This window comes from Haemaphysalis longicornis, unplaced genomic scaffold (assembly GCF_048455015.1).
Source record: "Haemaphysalis longicornis isolate Haplotype H1 unplaced genomic scaffold, Haemaphysalis longicornis Haplotype H1 scaffold_12, whole genome shotgun sequence".
In the NCBI taxonomy this organism is placed as follows: domain Eukaryota; kingdom Metazoa; phylum Arthropoda; class Arachnida; order Ixodida; family Ixodidae; genus Haemaphysalis; species Haemaphysalis longicornis.
In genome coordinates this window covers 106360026-106382304 of record NW_027526225.1, presented here as the reverse complement: position 1 = coordinate 106382304, position 22279 = coordinate 106360026, and the positions used below count along the sequence as shown (strand labels likewise).

The window sequence follows — 22279 nt, the reverse complement described above, 5'->3', positions numbered from 1 at the left end:
AAGTGGTACAGACACAAGAGGAGAACGATGCCACCGCCCAACCCGGGCCTGACCAGGGAGGAAGCGGTACTATATCGGCAACTCCAGACGGGGACGCTACCCACCCCAGCCCTAATAAAGCACGTGTGCCCGGACGTGTACACGAGTGACCTATGCCGCACATGCCAGAAGGAGAGAGCCACAGCAGCTCACGTCCTATGGGACTGCAGCAAAAATCCACACGAAGCGGCAACGAGGAAGACGATCCCGCCGCTGCTAGAAGCAGCGACGAGGAGCTACGACAGGGAGACCCAGGTCCAGGCCGTCCAGCAGGTCTCGGCCACACTCGAAAGGTAGCGACCCAGCGAACCCGAGGGAAGACTGCCGCTCCAGACCAGGGGCAGGCGTGGTCGACCCGAGGAAGTAGCGGGCCCGCGGCCAAAGTAGAGGCGACACCAACCGAGACGACGTCAAGGCCGCGTCGCGGCGAAGTACCCTAACAAGACCAGGGCGACAAGCCGTCTGCAGGCACTATCAATAAAGTTGTACCGTACCGTACCATCTGTGCACATTTTTTTCACGCGACAGGAAAAAATTCTGAACAAAACTTTATTGAGTCACCGGATTATTGAGAATGCCGGATGCTGCCTTTAAGATTATCGCATATGCTAAGCTGTGTAATAATCTCAGCACATTGAACGAGTGCGTAATTTCCTTTAAATACACGCTCATAAGACTGTTTAACTAATGCACCAGCTCAAAATCTAGAAAGTGTAGGCGATGTTCTGTTTCTGCGCTGACAATTTATTGCATTTTTGCAGCACAAGTGCATTCAAAAGTGGTGTTCTCCTCACAATATGCTCCTCGTCGTTTTTGTGACGTCACCTGTGACGTCACGCACCCCTTGTCTGTGGTGTGGAGTGTGGTTGAATTGTGAGCCCGTTTGGTCCATGCAAATTTTGGGTGAACAAACCAACAATCGATATTGCATAATGTTGCTAATATTCGAAATTGATAACACTGCGATAGCGTGAAACCACCTTACGAACCGTTGTGACGTCAATGCAGTGGTTTGCGAGAGGCCACGAGGGCGCATGGTGTTCTCTCTTCTGCCAAGGCTAATTAGTAGCTAGTTACTACTACCAGTTAGTACTGCTAGTATTTAGTATTACTGGTTACTCCTATGGCATGCCTAAGAACAAAGACAAGTGGACCTACCCAAGCCAAAGCGAAACGAGAAACAAACAACGGTTATTTTATGGCGGCCTGGTCACTCGTTGAGCAAAGTCAGTCGTCGCTCTCGAGCAAACAACAGGTTCCCGACGCGACAATCGATTCTCGGAAAACAACGGGGAGCAACGGAAGGCGACTAATTTTCGCCCTCGCAAACATCGCACGCCACTTACACGGCGAACCCAATTTCGGCGCCCCCTTCAATTTGTTCGGCACCCCCGCACGGCAAGTGAGGAATGCGGCAAAGCCCCTTTTCGTGTCGTCGTTCGGGCGTGAGTCGCCCCCGTGCGGAGATGTTGGAATGGACGCGAAGCGTCTCCTCTTACATTAAACGAAAGCCTCTGCAATCACTTTCAAACTACATTCATCCTCGTCACATGATTGACTAAATCAACTTTACTTTTGCCACGTTTTGCGCCGTCCACCGAGAGGAACAGGTGGTAGCCTGTTCCTGTTTTACCCTCGAGGTGACCGCACGGAGGCCTTTCGCTCCTCTAGGGGGCGTTGCTCGACGCCGCATCGACCGAGTCAAGTGTCAGGATCGCCAGTATTGGCTGCTTCCGACGCAACGGAGGTGAGCCTAACGATTCTGCCGCGGGCAATAAGCTTCAATTACTGGAACAACCACGCCGCTCGTTCGCAAATTGACAGCGCCTGCCGCTCCCTTCACCCTTGGACCCGCCAACCGACCGAAAGATAAAAAGAAAGGGCACGACCGACAAGCGTTTTAGCCCTCACAATCGCTTCGCACTATTTTTCTATTTTACGAACAGCGACCTCCACCCCAACCTTTTCGTGGAACCCTTTCCCTGACTTCGGGATGCCGCAGGCTGCCGCCTTTTCCGGCGTATAACGCGGGGGCGCTAGCTGCTGGAAACATTCACGTTGACATTCACGCGGTTGCAGTTGCTTAAAAACACTTCGGTCACCGTGAAAAACTCAGTATGCATAATTTAGGACTAAAATTAAACTTAGAAGCCTTCACTCTTGACGTATAAGGCCACATCGAACCCGGACGGCTATGGAGGTGTCCTTATTTTCTATAAACGTGTTCTTTGAGGCGGTTAACGAGGAGGTTTGCAAGAAAACTGACGAGCAGTTCCACAGTGTGCCCGGCGATGACTGCAACGTGGAGATGATGGAGTAATACGTAGAGTGACTGGAGTCACGAGCCGCGAGGCAGGAGTTCTGCGAGTCAAGACAGGCGACTTGTAATCTTGACTAAAACGTCTCAGCAATGGCTGACCCTATTTGTACAGCTTTACTTCAGTAATTAGTCATTAACAGCAATACCTTTGGTTCTACGAACGTCGAACACACTTCCGCAAAGCGAAATTCAATGGTCGCAGCCTGTTACTAAGATAGAACGGGCAATTCACAGACTCGGTAAACTGTTCAGCTGTTCCCATTGCATACATTAGATGCTATATGCATATTACGACCGCTACGAGCCTTGCTCGGAACGAAGAAGTTTTTCAGCGCTGTAGCGTTCAGTATTCTTCTAACTGTAGCTCTTTTTTAGAAAGCAATCCGCATGCGAGCCAGTCCTGCGACCTAAAACCACAAAAACTGCTAGTGCGGACCAAACAGTGTATTTAAACGTGTTCAAATGCGGTGCAGGAACTTCACCATGCTCTAACACTTAAACAAGGCCACCTATGATATACGACGTCAGGGAGATGCAGATCGAAAAAGTTGGAATAATTCGTACCACAGCCTAACCCAGGATATAGAGGAAGTTTTCGGGGCAGAAAGCTGGATTCGTTGTAAGTGACACTTTGTCGAAAGAGGGTGCTATGTTTACTCTGTACACTGAAGTGTTCACAATGGTACACTTTGAATAAAGTGAAATTTCTTTCAGAGTGATGCCGTTATAACGAGCAAAATATCAAAATATCAAAATATGCGTACCACTGAACATTTGTCCCACTGACACTTAATTTTTGTGCTTCGGGTACTGTTAGTCAGTCACTCAGTCATGTTTAATAGGTGCCCAAAACACCACTAAGGCACACCACTAAGGCACCACTAAGCACACTAAGGCACATTGGCCCACTTGTCGCAAATTTTCGTACATTTGTCGTTAGTTCACTTAGCGAAAACAGTGCATCAAAAGACGTCATGTTATAATTTCAGCGTACACACATCGTTATTTACGAGAAAATGCGGTAACGCGCGTTCAAAACAGGAGAGGGCGCGAAGCATCCAGCAACGCAAACGGGGAATACTCCCCTCCCCCCTCTCGTACTCTCCATCCCCAGCCGCGCGACTTTAACCGGGCCGCTCTGGAATTCCGCAAGCGCCCTTAAATTTAATTACGGCCCGAGCGTGCGGCAGCCAGAGTCGCCGCCGACGCTGGCACTTCCATTGTCCAATTATTTTTAGCCCTGAGAGAGCGCTGAAACGTATTTCCACCCAGCGCGCCCGTCGGCAATCAAAGTGACGCATGTGTACCGCGAACCCTTTTGCGGGCGTACGGGGACGGGGACGGAGCGATGCGACGAACACTGAGCAAATGGCTATGAACTTGGGGAATTACGTCGAGCTAGGGAATCTCGGAAGTTGGTGAATTAGATTGAAAACGTTTTTAGAAGCTCGGCAACGACGGTAAGAAATTACGCGAGAGGCACTCTGCTGAAACGCGCGTTACAATTGCAAAAAAAAAAAAAAAAAAAAAAAAAAAAACGAACAATCAAATTTGGAGAGTTTAACGAAACGGAAACACTCTGTCCACTTGTCTGATGACAAGAATTCGCCTGTAAAGTCACGGATAAATGAAATTCGGTCACAGAAATTTCAACCAGAGCGCACAAATAGCGCGATTCCTTTCTGTGCGAATGAAATTATCGCTTTGCTTTATTACGGTACCAAGATTGAAAATTTGTCTTTTCAAATATACCACTGCCGAGCCATTATTTTATCTTCACTATCCATGCTCTTTAATTTTGTGTGTTCTGGTTCATATTTTAGTGTTCTCAATTAATTTGTCCATAACTGTACACATTTCATGCCGTACTCATCTCACTTTTAAAGGGAAAAAAATTCCGCCATCTCCACGAAGTGAATGATGATGAGAGGGGGCGAAGCAAAAATGCTTATCGGTAAAACCGTGAAACATTCGCCCACTCATTATTTATAAAGACTCGACACGTCAAGCTTTCCACCGCTCCGTTGACAAGCCAGTCGACGACGTCGATGTTTGTGGTGATTATGTAGGGCTTGTTTGGGACGATGAGAATCTCCATGGGTAAGTTGGCGATTTCGGGGTGTGACATTTTAGCCACCTTGGCCGTCTCCTTCTGCAGAGCGTATTGTGTTGCGTACACCCCCGGTACGTGTCTTGAGCTCGGAGGAGACGAACGACAAACTCTTCTTCTTCCTCTCCTCCTTGTTTGGTAGCAACGAACGCGTTGAACGTTTTGACATCTTCGGCCAATATTTGGTTGGCCAATACCTAGGGGTATCCTGCCACAATCATCATTAATGTGCCGTGCCGTATACAGCAGCAACGAGGGACGGGACAGGGCCCGAGCAAGAGGAGCTTCACCCCTAAAAAAATCTTGAGCCATTCAACTCAATGAAAATGAATGACCAGCGAAGCTGTTTAGATCACGACACAGATACAACACAGTATTTCGAACGAAGGTACGAATACTTATTACGAGCAGAAAAATAAACTCGGAGCAATGATGGAGTCGTCCTGTCGGCCAATTATAATATAATTTCTCTTCTAAATGTTCTTATAAAACAAGGGCCCGCCGCGGTGGCCCAGTGGCTGAGGCGTTGCGCTGCTGAGCCCGAGGTCGCGGGTTCGATTCCCGGCCGCGGCGGCCGCTCTTCTGATGGAGGCGAAAAGCAAAAATGTCCGTGTGTACGAGATTTCGGCGCACGCGAAAGATCCCCAGGTGGTCAAAATTCATCCGGAGCCCTCCACTGCGGCGCGCCTAATCGCCTGCGTTGCGTCGGCACGTTAAACCGTACAATCAATCAATTTTATAAAACAAGGGTTACAACCATTTGCTTGTAACCATCCTCCTCCTGTATTTTGTAACGATAACTAGGCGATAATGTTGTAACGTATACAATTTCACTGTGACCTAACTAATTCACACATAATTGCTCTTGGGAAAGCCCTGACATTTGTATTGAGAACTTTACTACACTTGCTTTGTACTACGCGTATTTTGTGCTGGCGTACTAGTGTTTCACACCTGTTTTGCCACTGTACTACACTTGTTTTGCTGTTCCTTTCGTCATGCTTTACTTGCTCGCTGTGTGTAAGTTGGCCAGGGACCTTCAATCGGTTTAAACAGCTTTTTTTCTGGTATTCTTGTAACATAGCTGTAAAATAAACTTAATTCAAAACAACAGTTAAAACCATTCCCCGCTGTGCATCTCCGGTAAAGCGGGCTTTACCGCACGCTTGCCTACTCCCGCGAAAAGCGTATGGAGGCCTAGTCATATACAGCTTTGTTTTAAACGATAGACTCGAACCATTCCTATGGAGGCGGATTATACCAGCGAAGCTGTTGCGGTTTCATCGGGTTTCTCGGCTTTTCCTGCTCTGCTCCTTTTATCTGCGATGTACTGGGGTGGACGACGACTCTGGCTTGTGCCGTGAAAGCTCATTGCTTGCGTAAACAATGCGTGTAATTGAACTAGCAGGACATTTAGCGGCAGAAAAATCACAGGACTTGGCAAAAGATCTGCAGAAATTCAGAGAATTGTCTCCTAATTCTTAGCATTCCTACGCCGTTTTTCTACACTGTGAGTTCTTTAGTCAGATCTGGCTATGACTAGCAGAATACGCTGTGTGATTTTATTGTTTATATCTTCTCTTTTGTTTCGTTTCACCGATGGTGTAAATTAACACCTTTATAGCGATTCAGCGCTTCCACTTCGCCAAATATGCATTTTTCCGCAGTTGCAAGGTGTACTTCATTTCTCGACTTCTTGACTTAGCATCGCTACTTTGTAGATGCCTAACATGGATATTTCTGATTCCGTTAGTTCATTTCTCTAAGTTTTTTTTTTATTTTTAACCGTGGAGCTGTTGTAGCTTGCCGTAATTTGTGGTGCGTAACGTGTTAGAAATACCAAGAAAATGCTGAGCGCTCGTGAGTGCAAGCCTCGCCGCGACCGCCGAGCGTACCCGGCACGCGCAGTGGGTTTAGCAAAAAAATAAATGGTGAAAACCCCGAGAAGCCAGAAAATGCCAAGGGCTCGTGCATAGAGCATGGTCCTCGCGGCGACCGCTAAGTCTCCCAGGCTAGCGACTCGCTTTAGCAAAAAAAAAAAAAAAAAAAGGCAGCTTCTTCACTCCGTGGATGATGGGGAGGGTGCGGAGTACGGGGACTCGAAATGACATCCAAGTTGCGGCTCGAGTGACATCTGATTTGCGCCCCGACCGTCATTCCATTTGAGCCGTGAGAGTTGAGTTCTTAGATGGGTGGCTGATTCGTATTCAGGAAAGCTCGTTGTCTTCGTAGACGTTGAGCAGCAGCGTGACGCTCCTTATGTTCGTTTCCGTCCATGGCGGGAAGAGGGGGTGTGATTTCCGGTAACGGCGTATATACGCGGTGCACCGCGGCGCCATCTCGTGTTTACACGTAGCGCCATCTAGCGTAGTTCGGTGCAGTCCCTGTGTATTACAACTTGATCACAACTTGACTACACCGGTGTTTTTGCGCGTTTCCTAGTTGCTAGGTTATGTTTGTGCCTGTTTTCGAGTGTGTTGGAGTGTTGTACTCCGCGCCGTTACAGGCGAGGGAGTAAGCCGTAGCGCAGTGGGTAAGACGACTTACACTAACTCTGTCTGGTCTACCAGACACAGGCTGGAATCCTGCCGGTGTCTGTGTGATTTTTTTTTTTTTTGCAATTGTAAATGCTATGCGCACGGACGCGGACGGACATTATGAGGTCCCAAGGTGCTCCGCACCTAAAAGAAAAAGAACGGGCGAAAACACTGAGGAGCGCTTCGCGTTTTCTAGCAACCAATGGTGCAACGCCTGCACCATGCACGGAACCTCGACGCGACTCCAGGAACGCCGCGCATGCGTCGTACACGTAGTACGCACTGCCGCTGCGCCCCAGCTGTCGTCAAGCGCTACCGCGCATGTAATGCTTGGCCGGAGGAACACGACGATATCGATGCATATGACGATTACTACTACTGGCCCAGTGCAAAGCGACGACGGAACATGTAAATAATTTCAAACTTGTACGAATGCGTGGTGATGTGGACTTCAGTGCCCACGGATAAAGATATCCTGCAGCTTCGCTATGGTTCAAGCCTTGCGCGACTTAGTGCAAGCTTCGCCAGTTTTTTCTCTTTGTTTTACTTTTTGGTTTTTCAAAGCTGCATTCGGTGATGGTGGTGGAAAAACGTTTTTATTTGAGCAGACAAAAATAAACAAAAAAGTGGGGGTAACCTCTCAGTTTAGAAAGCCGTGGGCGACCGCTGCTTCTCTAGCCCGGGAGATCAGGTGTTCCTTAGTCCGAGCTGAGAGCTGGTCAGCCCGCACTCCAACTGTGGAAGGGAGAAGGGTTGGGTGGTCGGTGCATTCCCATACAAGATCGTAAGCCGTAATGGGAGTATGGCAGGTACGGCAGTTGTAAGGTCATATAGTGGGGGGGTATATGATCAAGGGTAGGGGTGTAGAATGCGTCTGGAGTGTGCACCATATTCGGGCATTGCAAGTGTTGAAGGAGGGACGAGGGGTTGGGCAATGGTGGCGGCTCTGACTGTAGTGGTGCAGTATATCGGTTTACTGACTGGGAATGTGAAGGTTGGAGGGGGCTGCAGCCAAGTCGGCCGCCCCCATGTGAATGCCCGGAGTAGGATATCACGGGCAGCAGCGTGCGCCGCCTCATTCCCTGGGAGTGAGGCATGACCTGAGGTTCACACAAGTTGGATGTGGGGCAGGGTCTTGATTGTTTGGAGAAACTTGAGTGCGGGAGGTGAAATGCATCCGGTCAGAAAGTTCCGGCAAGCTGGCTGTGAGTCGATAAGGATGGTTAAATATCCAGTAGGGGCTCTGGTGGCGGCGAGGGCTATGGCTGTCTCTTCGGCGGCAGTGGTGTTGGTATCGGCGATGGTGGTGGATGTCAGGATAAAGCCTTGAGAATTTAGCGCAACCAGTGCATGTGTTCTTCGGTGCGAGTAGGTTGCGACCTTAGTGTATGGGGTGTCCGGGTTGTTCGAGTGTCGTTTCTCTAGGAGACGAACGCGTGCTTGTATGCGACCCATGCACGTTGTAGGCTGCATATGGTGAGGAATTGGTGAGGCCTCGATGTGTGTGCGTATTTGGGAGGACATGCGTTGTGGTACGTCCAATGAAGTAGGAACGGAACGACCCACGTGTGTCGAAACGGTGCGGCCCGTGGGGGTGAGGGATATTCGAGTAAGCTGGCCTACTGGCTGTGTTTCTAGGAGTTCAGACAGTGAATTGTGAAGGCCGAGTCAGAGTAGGTGCGTGGTAGGAGCAAATGCAGGAAGTCCAATAGCAATTTTGAATGTTTTGAGAATTAGTGCATCGAGTTTGGAGTGTTCTTTCGGTTTGAGTTGGACGTACGGTGCCCCATATATGATGCCATTTATCAGGAGCGCATGAATAAGTTGGCAGGTGTCTTTCTCTTGGACGCCGTGGTGTTGGGTGCAGACTCTTCGGATGAGGTGCGTAAGCTGAGTGACCGTAAGATGGAGCTGCGGTAGAAGAGCGGCTCCTGAACTGTCGGCTTTCAAGGAAACGCCGAGAATTCGAAGAGTGGTCACTTGCAGGACGGGTCTCTAGAGAGGCTATGGTGACGGACGGGCCAGGGGTTGGTGGTGGAGGTTGTGGTCTTTTGTCAAGAGGGTAAGACTTCGATCCAGAGGTTTTCTGGGTGGATGGTGTGCCCGCTATGCTGATCGAAGTCCATGTTACCCGCCGTGGGAGCCAGTGCTGGGAGTTGGAGTTGCGCACCTGTTGGCGTGGTCGGTGGCTGCGATATGCGTTAGGCCTGATTTGTAGGCCTAGCGCTGGTGCGGGCGTTGAAAACTTGGGGTCCCGCTTATTGAGGTCCAGATGGCCCTGGTCGGTCGGCAAGGTGTTAAACGACGCCGTTGGACGTTAGGAATTGGTTTGTGGTACAGTTGGAGTGGTCAATTGAGTTGATCCGCTGATTTCCAGTGAAGACTCGGGAGCCCATACGAGGAGATTGCACTGGTATGTACCCCCTAACGGCGAATCCCTAAGTTCGGTTAATTCTCTATATTTACGCTATTATAACGATGAAATGTGTTGCTTCTTCAAATGATGCGTTTTTGTGGAAATGAAGGGCGTTACACGGTCGGCTCATTTTCGCTATTTCTTATTCCTATATCCAACCAACGTTTTTTCCCTGGCATTTTGTTTAATTTAGCCTTCGTTTTTTTTTTTTTTTTTTTTTTTTTTTGAGGAGATGTCTAAGACGCATATATCTTATTCCGTCAGCTCGGTTTTGTAAACATTTTATGTTTCCCATATTTTTCTACTTTTTCGGTTTTTCAAAGTTGCGTTTTATTAATTATCTCCATGTAAGCTATTCTAACTATTAACTTTGTTACTTCTGCCAGTTATAGATTTTTATGGAAAGGCAGGGCTTTACATGGTTGGCTCGTTTTCGCTAGCTTTTTATGCGTATTTACACCCTCTTTTCATGGGCTTGTCAATTTACCCTTCGTTTTTTTGGAGGAGGTGCATAAGATGCACTTTCTTTTCATTTCGTCAGTTCATTTTTGTAAAAGTTTTATCTTTTCTATTTTTTTCTTTCTTTTCATTTCTCAAACTTCCGTTCGATTAATGATCTCCATTTACGCTATTATAACAGTTACATGCGTTATGTCCATCAATTGTGCATTATTGTGGTAAAGCAGGTCATTGCGCAGTCCTGGCTGCGGGAGCACTCGGCAAAGAATGCTGTCCTTTAAAACCATTAAGAAAGGCTGAAACTCGAACTCCATCTTCTCGAACTCGAATTCCATCTTCTAGCACCGAACCCTATTGAACTAGCATAGAACTAGCATCAACTCCAAAATCGAACTCCATCAACTCGAATTCCATCTTCTAGCACCGAACCCCATGGAACTAGCATAGAAGTAGCATCAACTCCAAACTCGAACTCCATCTTCTAGCATCAAAACCCGCGACTCCAGCGCTAGGCTATGGAGGTCTTATGTGAATTACCTTCAGCCGTTGCTTCCAAAAATGGGAATGCTCAAAGCAAACCGGACAGATCGCGCCACATATAACATGGAACTCCGGGATCGTACCAACTACGGCATGGAATCCCTCTACTCCAAGTATATGCCTTTTCCTCACACCGTACGCGGTGGCGTACCCCCTAACGTCTAAAAGTACTGAAGACTGTCAAGATGGTGTTTTGGTGCATAAGAAGTCGCAACTTTGAATCCGAGCCACGCAAGTCCCATTGTTGTTGTGAATCTCACTTGCTCTTGAAGATAAGAATTTTTATCAGATATTTTGAATGTTTCACTTTCAATGAAGTTAAATTTGCTATGAATTTAAATTAATTGATTTTGAATTAATTTAAAGTTGCATTGAATATAAAAATGTTTATGCGATGATGATATTCAGGAAATGGTCATGGTTATAACTGCTGGTGCGCATTAAAAAGCTCCGGCTGGCCTGAAGCTAATAGGGAGCCTGTCGACGATAGACCGTCTGACATGGGGCACTTAATATCCCAAGCTTTGAAAAAAAAAAAAACATTAGTATGCCTTAGCAGCAGATTCCGCCATAAAGTTACAATGCTATTTGCACGGCTTCCTCTGCCTTTCACTAATTGCGAAAAAATGTCGGCTTAGTTTGCTGGTTTCGTCAGTGGCGTCTGCGCTATCATGAAAGCGGCTCAAGACGTTTTGCCATGCTCTGGTTCTGATTGTCTTTTATCAGATTCGACGTCCTGGAAGATTACATACCTTCGTCGCCTCACCAGCGCCGCAGTTTGAACGCACGCCAGACAATCATTCCCTTTCCAAACATTATTGCAGGCCTCCGAAGCGTCCAAATATTCAACCGCCCGAAGCGTTTGTATGCCCCGAAGAATCGCAAATTTACCCGTGGGCATCCCTTCGGGTTCCCTACTGCACACGTGTCTAAGAAACGAATGTCTGACATACTGTTCAGCACAGCCATTGTGATAGAAGCGTCGTCATCCTAATTTAGACTCGCGTGCACGTCTTTCCCAATTGCCAGAACTACGTCTGCATCCCAGAGCGCGCAGCCCATCTAAATTCCCGATCGCAACTTCGAAGCGCCTGGCGCACGAGCACTATCCCGGCCTGCTAAAAGCCGGGTACACGCTAGTCGGGAAGCGGGAAATAAATTATGCAAATTGACGGCGTCGTGCGCACCGCCATTTCCATAAGTCAGTATAATGTTCCGACGCATTATCGCTCATAGGAACCGCGGCGTTCCTGCCAAAGTTCCAAGGAAACCTTTCCCCGGATGAAACCATGACCTTCAGCAAGGCTCCTGAAAGAGGCGCTCTGTTTGTTCTGTCATTGGCGGCCAGCACAGTGACGTCACAACTGGTAGTCCCTTTCAGCCAATAGCTTCGTCAAGAAAAGCAAGGGAAAGGAAGCAGTCGTCTTGGCATTGTTATCTGTCAGTGGTGCTCCAAGGCTCCCTTACTTTGGGTCGTTAACTGGAAGCATACTGACAGCCAGCGTGACTCTTCCTGACGTCTTGCTTGTTAAACCAAGATGGAAAGGCGTCAGAAGAGAAACGAAGAAAGAAAATCCCAAAAAACAAGCATTGACAAAATGTAAGCACCGAAGGCAGGGATATCACTCTTAATAAAAAAAACTGCATGTAAGATAAACACACCAGTTCCAAACATAGAAACACCCTCACGCGACGGGAGAAGCATGCAATTATTTAAATGATGTGTCCATAAAAACTGAAAATAAACCTAGTTCATTACAAAGTTTGTGCACCCTGCTTCCTGCCGGCCTACCCTTAAGTCTCTTCAGCAACTCGCAAAGAAGACCTCGTAGAACGTCATTTGAAAAACCTGTACATCAATTAGGTCAGGCATAGATATCGTACACTTGCCGTGTTTCTACACCGTACGATATTATCAACTTAGAATAAACAGTGGTCAGTGCAATATCATTCTTTATTACGCGCGAAGCCCCTTAGAGGCTGGGGCTGTTGGTGTCTCCTGTCGTCATCGTAAGCGCCGTCTCATGTAGTCACGCTACAAAAACACCGGGAAACTTGTTTACGCCTCAGGTTAGAATGTAACGTGTACTAAAAAACACCGGCACACTCGTTTACACCTCGCGCTGGAGCGCTTCGTTCTTGAAAGACCCGACACTTTTACAGCAAAGCTGTAAACCTCTACCCCCATCGGTTTTATCTCCGTTGGCAAAAACGCCAAGGCTCCAAGAATACACTTATGCACTGTGTGCTTCGCCCCTCACCAGGCTTCATGTTAGTGGAGATTGCCCGGGATCAGTGTCTAGAGTGCCGTCCGACGGCACTCTAGCTGATCCCTGCAGGCACGGCTAGAGCGCCGTCCGATGCCTTTCGGATATTAAAGACTAAGCTAGCACCAGTTAAAGCGCCGGTCGCTGTAGTGTAGAGGACACGTCTTAGCTTCTTGATGCCAAAGACGGTGGTTCGAGACCGGGTTATGACATTTTTGTTTTTTTTATTTCATCTCTAAATGGAAGTATAATTTTTATGTCTTAGGTTAGTTTTGGTCTTTTAAACGATTTCTTTGTGTGCGTTAGGTCATGTTATGTTATGTTTACGTTAGGTTGCTATTCTTTACGTTATCTAGAGCGATGTAGTGCCCGACGCGGCAATTTTCTTACAAAACGCTGGTGGACGTCGAAATAGTGGAGTGCTTATAATACCGTCGGACGGCACTCCAGACACGGCCTTTTCTTAACCGCAAAACCAGCTGAAAACTAAACACTGGAAGAAAAAAATATGCACCTGAAGTGGTGGGGCCAGTGAGCGAGCAATGAGCATTCAGTGTGCAAAACATCCAAGAATAGCCACTTACCATGTGCAGGGTGGACTAGAAGCGCTGCTAGAGGAACCAGCACCCATAACCGGACCGCAGTCCCTGCAACGAACATTGACGAGAACCGTCAGTAGCTTGTAGAAGCCGTTGCGTTTTTCCAAAGGAGTGCGCGCAGTTTCTGCTCATTTTTCGCCGTGAACAGGCAACGCTTAAAAAAATTACCATGCCTTCCTAAAGAAAGTTGGGAGAAGCGCAAAAGCTAAAAGTGCGTCCAACTTTCGCTGAAGGTGCGTCTAATCGAGCGGCAAACCTTCAAAGACCGATACGAAACGAACTCAAGCGACGATTTTTCGCGCACTAAGCAAACACATCCACGAACGATCTAAATGTATACACCTATACGTGGTTTATGATATGAAGGTATAGGCACGCTTCACTGATGTTTACCTCGGAAGCAGCAGCGGCGTTTTCTATATCCTGGTTATTCGGGGGGTCGTTTCTATTGTGAAAGATGCCACGCTCATCACGACCTTGGTTCTAGCACGTAAAACATGATTAAACAGCGCGGTATAGACGGGAGAACCAAGAGAAGACCTCACAGGACTAGCGCTGGTCTCTTCTTTGTTGTCCCGTCTATACCGCGCTAGTTAACCATGCGTAACAGTTCCAACCAACTATCCTGCATTTATGCATTGTTTAGAACGCAAGTGTCGGCGGCCTGTCCGAGATGCCCACAGCCGGGATATCACGAGTCAAGCACGGTCCCCCACGCAAAGGAGGCATCCAGGGTAACGTCATGATCACAAAGGCCGAGACAAACGAACAGTTCTATGTGGCGCACATGAAATGACGTCAATCGTTGATATTGTAGCCGAACAATCATATTGTCGATAATAAAAGCGGCAAAGAGTTACCCATGCATTCATCACAGCCGTCTTTATACACTCTTAATCTAGTTCCATGTAAGTTCCAGTTAAGAAGGGTGATCCACATTTTTTATGCGGATCCGAACGAAAAATAACTGGAACGAAATATATAAGTGAATCTTATCTGGAACAGTCCACTTGTTTTCTTTATGTTTGGGGTTTTTATCCGGAACTAAATAAAGGGGGAGGCGCTGTCGGAGGATGCAGTTACTGTTCCACTTATGTTCCAGTTAACATGTGGGGGGAGTTCATTTGTATATTTTTTGCTCGTGTCTTGTTCAGCGCAACTAGTGCGTTGCAGTGAAGTATACACTGTTTTGGGCATCAACTGGAACGATGAACCGAATGAATGAATGATTGTATGGTTTAACGCGCCGACGCAACGCAGGCGATGAGGCGCGCCGTAGTGGAGGGCTCCGGATTAATTTTGACCACCTGGGGATCTTTAACGTGCGCCGAAATCTCGTACACACGGGCGTTTTTGCTTTTCGCCTCCATCAGAAAAGCGGCCGCCGCGGAACGATGAACCGCATCAATATTTGGTGCTCTTTTGGCGAAGATGGAGTTGCGCCTTTAAAATACACCCACACACCGCGTTCACAATATAATAAACTTCGCCGACATCTATGAAGCTGTCTTGCAGCAGGTCACCTTTATAAGACGTATTCCACTGATGTTTTTTTACAGAAAACAAACTCCCAATTCTATAACAACACTGTACAAATCATTAAAAGCGGGAGAGAAGGAAATGTTAGCGAGAATAAAAATTGCAGGAACCCCTTTCCAGGTTGTCTTCGGCGCTCGAAACGCTTTCGCGAACATCATCATCATCACCACCAGCCTATCTACGCCCACTGCAGGGCAAAGGCCTCTCCCATTAATCTCCAATTACCCAGGTCCTGCGCTAACTGCGACCAATTTATCCCCGCAAACTTCTTGATCTCATCTGCCCATCTAACTTTCAGTAGCCCTCTGTCCCGCTTGCCTTCTCTTAGGCATCCACTCTGTTACCCTTAATGACCACCGGTTATCTTGCCTTCGCATTACGTGCCCATGCCCGCGTCCATTTCTTCCTCTCAATTTCTACTACTAATGTGCCCTTAACACGCGTCGTGAGCATCGTTTTTAGCTAATTTGAGGCGTGAAGTACGAAATCACCAATGACTTGAATTCGAGAAGGGCTAAACGTCTTCCGTTTCCCCCTTTGCCGTTCGGGCGAAGCCATAACTGCTGTAGTGCTGGAAAATTCATGGTGCTTTTCTGAACCCCTTCACAACGAAATAGTTGTTTTAGGCTATTACATGTTGTGCATTCAGTTCACAAAACGTCACAGAAACGGCCGTTATTGTTCAACGCTCAGCTATCAGCTCGCTGTGTTGTAGTAGGTGCACAGTTTTAAATGCTTTATAGGAATGTATATGCCTACAGCCTGCCGTAAAATAGGTACTTAGTCCATGATATTTGAGTCGTGATTGCGCCGTATTTTACACTGATCACCGCATTCTACGCATGCAGGTATATGTTTGGAAGTTCGTTTGCATTTTTCGCCTCGTGCGGGCTATTAATTTCCACCAGCAAAAGCGAAAGCCTCTTTGCAGGAAACGGTTGACTGGGTGCAATTCAGAAGGAGAATCAACCACTAAATCAACCACGCGATATCTGCATTACCTTCTATGTATTAATACTAAAATGGCATTCTTATTCCGAATTAGGCATTGCAGTGACGATAAAATCCGCAGTGCCAACTTTCTTTATGTTGTGCCCTGTAGTAGTAATTAAAGTTCACCGAATGACCCACCTTCTCCTGCTGCTCCGCGGTTGCTGTTTTCCTGCAGTATCGGCGTTCAGGAGTGAAAATCGCTGGGAAGAGGGCCGACGTATTACTACCCGCTAATTAGCTGCATCACACTTGGCCTTCGCATGCGAAAGTAGTTTTATATAGAGTGGGTATCAAAGAGCGTCGCAGTATATTTTATAGGCTATGGAAAGGCTTGTCAACAGAACGCAGTCAATGAAGCAGCGTCCTATTGTGTACACTGTAAACAACGCAGAAAAGCTGTCATCATAAGTTATGCACAGATATCGCACATGCTCGCGGTCCGCGGCTAGAAACAACTTTTGACCAAACTAACGTGTTAAAGTGGCTAATATCTGAGCTCTTTGTTTCAGCCTCAGCTGCGCGTAGACGTCTGCTCTCAGGCATATTGATATTTTCCGAATCAAATAGAAGCGACCAAGGGTTCCGAATTTGTGTGAGCTCTTCCGCGGACTGACCAGTGGCCACGGTGCGCATTGCTCAAGGCGCGAGGAAGAAAAAAGTTGGCCTAAACCATGACAAAATGGCCGTCAGTCCAGCAGCGCATGCCATGCGCTGGTGTCGGAATCCGCGCGGCAGAGCTATTTGCATTGATACACGGTAAAGTGGGACTGCAACTGGTACAAGGACGATGAGTGAAAAACGGGAATGCGTCAACACTTTATACGATAGCAGCGCCACTATCTTTCAGCGTTTACTCTGCTATTTTTACGCTCTTCCGCATGCAGCGACACCAGTGGCGTTTCGCGGCGGTTTTCTATATTGCTCGAGTAATGCGCCTGAGGTTTACTAAAGAAATTGTTGGTCAGACTGGAGGGAACCGTTACCAGTTTGGATGCGGCGTGAAACTTCGTATTTCTCCATATCCTCGGGCAGTATTTACTCTTGGACGAAATGGAGTTTTGCCAAAAGGCGCAAAAAAAAGGTCAGTGCTGCTTATTAATGTGCTGTTAACGGCTGTTGTTGAGTAGTGACAATGCGCCCGACAATTCAATGCGCCCGATAAACATACCGCTTCGCTGCCCGTCGCTCGTGTGTCGTCCATGCTTATGGTCGCAGCGTGTAACATCTTTCTGTTTCGGAGAAACGTTTGCAGTCGTAATTCACCTAAAATTGCGTGTTCACGCCACAAATAGCGAGGAAGGCAGCGCTGTTCCTTAGCTTCAATTGTGCAAAGCCTTCAACCCAAAGTTACTACGTGCACTGTTCGTAGGGCTGTAAGCCTTTTCGTTCGATCTTTCACTGTTAGATTGGTCGAGGGCGGTTATCAAAAGTGGGTAATGATCACTTCCTCTTGTTTCTACGTCGGTGATCCATGTAAATCGCCCAGCAAACTGAGATGAGACGAATGACAGGTCAATGCAGCTGGTGATGTTCGGGGACTTCAGGTAGGTTATGCTGCCGTCATTCAATGGCTCAACAGCATGGCTAATTAACAGCCAGTTTTTTCCCTCTTGCGTTTGTGTGCGTGCTCCCCCATAGCACATTATGTGCATTGAAGTCACACAAATTATGTGGGGTGCGGAAATAGTCCTAATACGATTGCTTAGCCATGAAACGTCGAAAACAGCGACGCTTTGCAATCAACGTGCGCTTTGAGAAAGTGAACTGCCCGAACTGGGACGCATTTACCAGTGCTACGAGTAGATGTGTGACAGCTCAGACTGGTGACGACGAACTCACCAGCGCGATTGCATGTTGTTTGCGCGAAACGACACGCAGCCTAAGCAAGCGCCGCGATATACCAAAAAGTGATCTCGAGTATCAAAGACTATGCGCGATACGAAGACGAGCGGAGCGAAACTCATTAAGAACCAAAAGTATGGGGGGACTTGCGAGCTTCCCTACGAGAGCAAAGACATGTCAAGCGCCACCTAAACAAGCTACGTCAGCAACGTTGGAGGAGCTTCTGTGCTACGTTGAATGCCAGGCAACCTCTGACACGCATATGGCGTCTTTTTAGATGCGAAGGCATCTCATTCACCCGCCTTGTCCCTGCATCCGGCGTCGGCGTCGTCGTCGTTGGCGTCCGCCCCTCCCCCATTCTCCTCGCCGCGCGAGCTGCGCTCTCCGCCGCTCACCCCTTCTCCTCTCCGGTAGCGAACACTCTCTCGAGGGGCATTGGATTCATAGAGTTTCATACTAATATTAGTATGAAACTCTATGATTGGATTGAATTCGATTGGCTTGGCTTGGCTTGGCTTGGCTTGGATTGGATTGGATTTGGATTGGATTGGATTGGATTAAAGTGTATTGTGTTGGATTGTGTTGCGTCATAACCGCGGCAGGCGCCCTGGCGCCGACGCGTCCCCTCACCGTTATGCGCGCTATAAAATTCGCTGCCTGCGCCGCTCCGCTCCATCGTTCCAGCGCCGTTCCTCCGCTGTCCAACGCTGCAACGTGAACCCCCTATGCGTCGTATCTACACAGGGGTTCCCGCGAGGGGAGGTGGGAGTTTTTAATAGAATGCGCAAACGCAGCCAGCAGCTACATCCGTTCACTGCCCTCTCGCTGCACGAGCGCGTTCCCTTGAAAGAAGTATCCGAGGAATATTGCAAACTTCTCTCAACGTCATCAACGCCTCCACCCCGACTTGCGCGTCTGTCATCCTCTACAAAGTCGGGAGTGTCGGAACCAGCCCTTGACCTTTCTTTTACAATAGATGAGCTTTCTTCGGCCCTCTCCGATGCGAACAAGCGCTCCACACCAGGCCATGAAGGCATCAGCTATGAGGACATAGATTATTTGTGCCGGCCTTCTCAGCTGCGTCCTTCGGAATTCTATAATTCAATATGGCAAAGAGGGAAAGTGCCTCCGGAATAGAAGCTTGCAAAAATAGTCCCACTTTTAAAACCTCGGAGAGCGCCAACAAGCTACGCATCTTTCCGGCCTGTTGCTTTGCTCAGTTGTGTTGGAAAATTGATGGAAAAAATGATACATTCAAGGATGATCTGGTTTCTTGAGAGCAGAAAAACTTTACCCCAAGAAATGAATGGCTTCCGCCAAAACAGATCTTCGATAGATAACACCATCGCTCTAGTGTCCTCTATCTTAGAGTAAATCAATTGCTGCACTCCAACCGCCATTTTCCTGGACATCGTAGCTGCCTTCGACTCGGTCCTCCACGCAGCAATCCTTGCCGCTCTTGAAAACAATGGCCTCGGGGGCAGGATATACGCATGGATAGTGAACTACCTTGATGGACGGTAGCTAGCTTTTTATGTCTACTCCAAGCGGCTCACATCTTACTACGCTGTAGAAAACGGTGTACCACAAGGTGCTGTGCTAAGTCCACTGCTATTCAACCTGACCCTCATTTCACTCAAGCGAGTCCTGCCGCGTGGAGGGAAGATGACGCTATATGCAGATGAAATCTGTATCTGGTGTGCCTCACTTTCTCGACGATCTACACAGCAGCGCCTACAGAAAGCCCTCCATAACATCTCTAGCTACCTCGCAGCTTGTGGCCTTCAACAGTACCCAGATAAGAGCTTAGCCGTGGCCTTCACACGAAAAAACATGGATTGTTATCCACTGATTCTAGGCGGCCGCGCACTCTCATATACAGGAGTTTAGAGGCTTCTTGGAATTTTAATAGATCGCAACTTGACCTAGTCACCCGAGGTTAAACGTTTACGGGCCCAAATTTCTTCGGCCACTCAGGTTTTTAAATGTCTTGCGGATTTACTATGGGGCAGTGATTGCCATTCGATGGTTTTGCTGCACAGCGGCTATGTGGATGGTCTGCTGAAGTACAGCCTCCCTGTCCTTCAGCGAATATCAGATACAAGCAAGAAGAGTGTTGAGGCAGCAAGGAACAACAATTTCCGCATCTGTTTTGGGCTTCTGAAGGGATCTTCGAGTGTTGGAACCCTTGCAGAGACACGTTGTTTGCCTTTTGACGTGATTATCAAACAGGAAACTCTCCGTGTGCACCTGAGTCATCGGTTTCACTCAAGAAATCCCTTTTTAAGTCGGGTAACCTCAAGCTGCTCGAGCTGTGGATTCGCCCAAGCAATTGGCAGTATACCCCTGTTAATTTCAAGTCAGCCCAAAAAATAATGCCTCCACATATTCCTCCTTGGAACGTTACTCCCTTACAAATTCAATGTCGAATCGCTGAAATTGGCCCCAAGAAGACAATGCCGCATACTGAAATACTAGATCTCGTGCTAGAATACATGTATAAAATGCATTCGGCTAGAACTTACCTATTTACGGATGGATCGTCGACCCCGCGAAGCTCTTCATATGGGATGTTCGTGCTACTCACCGGTGAAATATTTTCATTTCGTCTGGAGTGACCAACGTCATCTACAGCGGCTGAGCTCTATGCCCTTAAAGAAGCGATTGTTTACATCTTATGGCACCAGCCGCATCAGTGGAGCATCTTTACAGACTCCAAGGCGGCACTGCAAGTTTTGTCAAGGAGGACCAGGTCTTCCCCTCACCGTACCGCAGCCTCCGATGTCTCCTACCTTCACCGCCTCGCTTGAATTGCTGGACACAGTATAAAATGGCAATGGATACCTGGCTACTGTGGTATTATTGGAAATCAAAAAGCCTAAGAAGGGGCCCCTTATGGGTCTTAACTACAGGAAATACCATAAAGAGTTCTTTACAGAGGTTTCTACCTTGGCGCATCGCTTTGCAGTAACTGCAAGAAACCGGCTATGGTGTAACCAACCGAATAACGAAGTCTTTTTGCACGCGATTGACCCTGAATTGAAATAAAGACTTCCAGGACAGCTCCCTCACAGGCTAGAGACATTATATAATTGCCTACGACTGAACTCGGCTTACACCAATAGTTACCTTTTTTGCCTCAGACTGACGACCAACCCGTACTGCGACAACTGTTCTTCCTTAGAAACCGTTGGACATATTTTATTAGAATGTGTGGCCCACTTGGCACCAAGATCCCGTTTTTATTTTAAGATGTTGAACGCCTAGATCAAGGGCTGGTAACTTTGAAGACTGTCTTAGGAGCGTGGCCTTGCCCCTCAAAGCAGTTTCAGACTCTAAAAAGTTTTTTTTTTCGTTTTTGGAGGACATTGGCCAAATTTTAAAATTGTGAATTCTGGGGCACAATCTACAAAATAGTCCGTCAAGCACGTCAAGCCACGCCAGTGTTTTTTTTTTTCTTTCTGCCCACCTCTTTCTAGGGCCTGCTTTCCCTACATCCCAGACCCCTAGTAGACAAGCATGTAGGCGATTGAAAACGCCGGCATAACTCTCTGCTTTTTTTTTCCATAACGAGCCTTCTCTCTCTTACACGCAAAGTTAGATGTCTTCAAGACATCACAGCGAAGCCAGTTTCGCAACAGTTCATGCATCAGATATTCGGACGGAAAACAGACTATGACCTGGCTGCATGAACTCACGCTTTCGTCGCTTCCGAGCTTATTAAGAGGGACTCACCTGATAACATTCCTATGGCACTTAACAAGCTTAATGGGATAATGCGACTTAATGGGACTTAACCCACGGGCTTAAGAAGCATCATGTGTCGATAAAAAACATTTTACAAATTCATAGAAACATTCCCAACTGCCTAGTTTGCTTCTCTTAGTAATATATATCATTTCCTTAGTGCGATAAAAATAAACAAGACACGCATTCTGATTTAACCAGTCTTCACTACGTGGCGCTAACTGTCTAGCAAGCAAGTTTTAGTTCTTCGTTTTGGTACAGCGGGGACATATCTCTGAAATAAGCAAACTAGGCCGTTTTGAGCATTGATGTGTAATTTTAAAGCTCTTCGGATTGGTGCACGGGGGTTTTTAAGTCCGTGGGTCATGAAGTAGTAATTTCTATAGGAATTTTCCTTTAAACCGTTTTTTTACGCCGAATACAGTGGGCTTTGAACTCTAGGCACGTTGTTCATCTGCTCGTTCCTTCCTCGGCTTTTCAGTGCCCCCTTTGATGTATTTCCCTAACTCAGCGAACAAGCACATGAGCTTCCGATGTGTCCACAGCCACTGCATGCGGTCACAGAAGCAGCTTAACTGCCCGTTTTGATTTCCTACTCACTTAACCAGGCCCTCGTTTCCCGTCATGTAAAAGAAAGAAACATGGCCAACTAGATATACGGAGTGTCTTTTAGATGCGACTGCCTCTCATTCACTCGCCTTGTCCCTCCATACGGCGTTGTTGTTGTCCGTCCACACCCCTCCCCCATTCTCCTCGCCGCGCGAGCTGCGCTCTCCACCGCTCACCCCCTCTCCTCTCCGATAGTGAACACTCTCTCGCGAGGAGCATTGGGTTGGATTCGATTGGGTTGGCTTGGCTTGGCTTGGCTTGG

At 47.6% G+C, this 22279-nt stretch overlaps 1 protein-coding gene across 1 annotated transcript in view; it reads right to left on the bottom strand.

Annotated features, from left to right (window-relative positions):
• Nucleotides 1-22279, bottom strand: part of LOC144163202 (uncharacterized) — a 115770-nt gene that overhangs the window by 75883 nt on the left and 17608 nt on the right. Inside the window, exon 2 of the mRNA XM_077694038.1 lies at nt 13273-13335. Coding sequence (XP_077550164.1) covers nt 13273-13335 — 63 coding nt within the window. The remainder of the gene's footprint in view (nt 1-13272; nt 13336-22279) is intronic.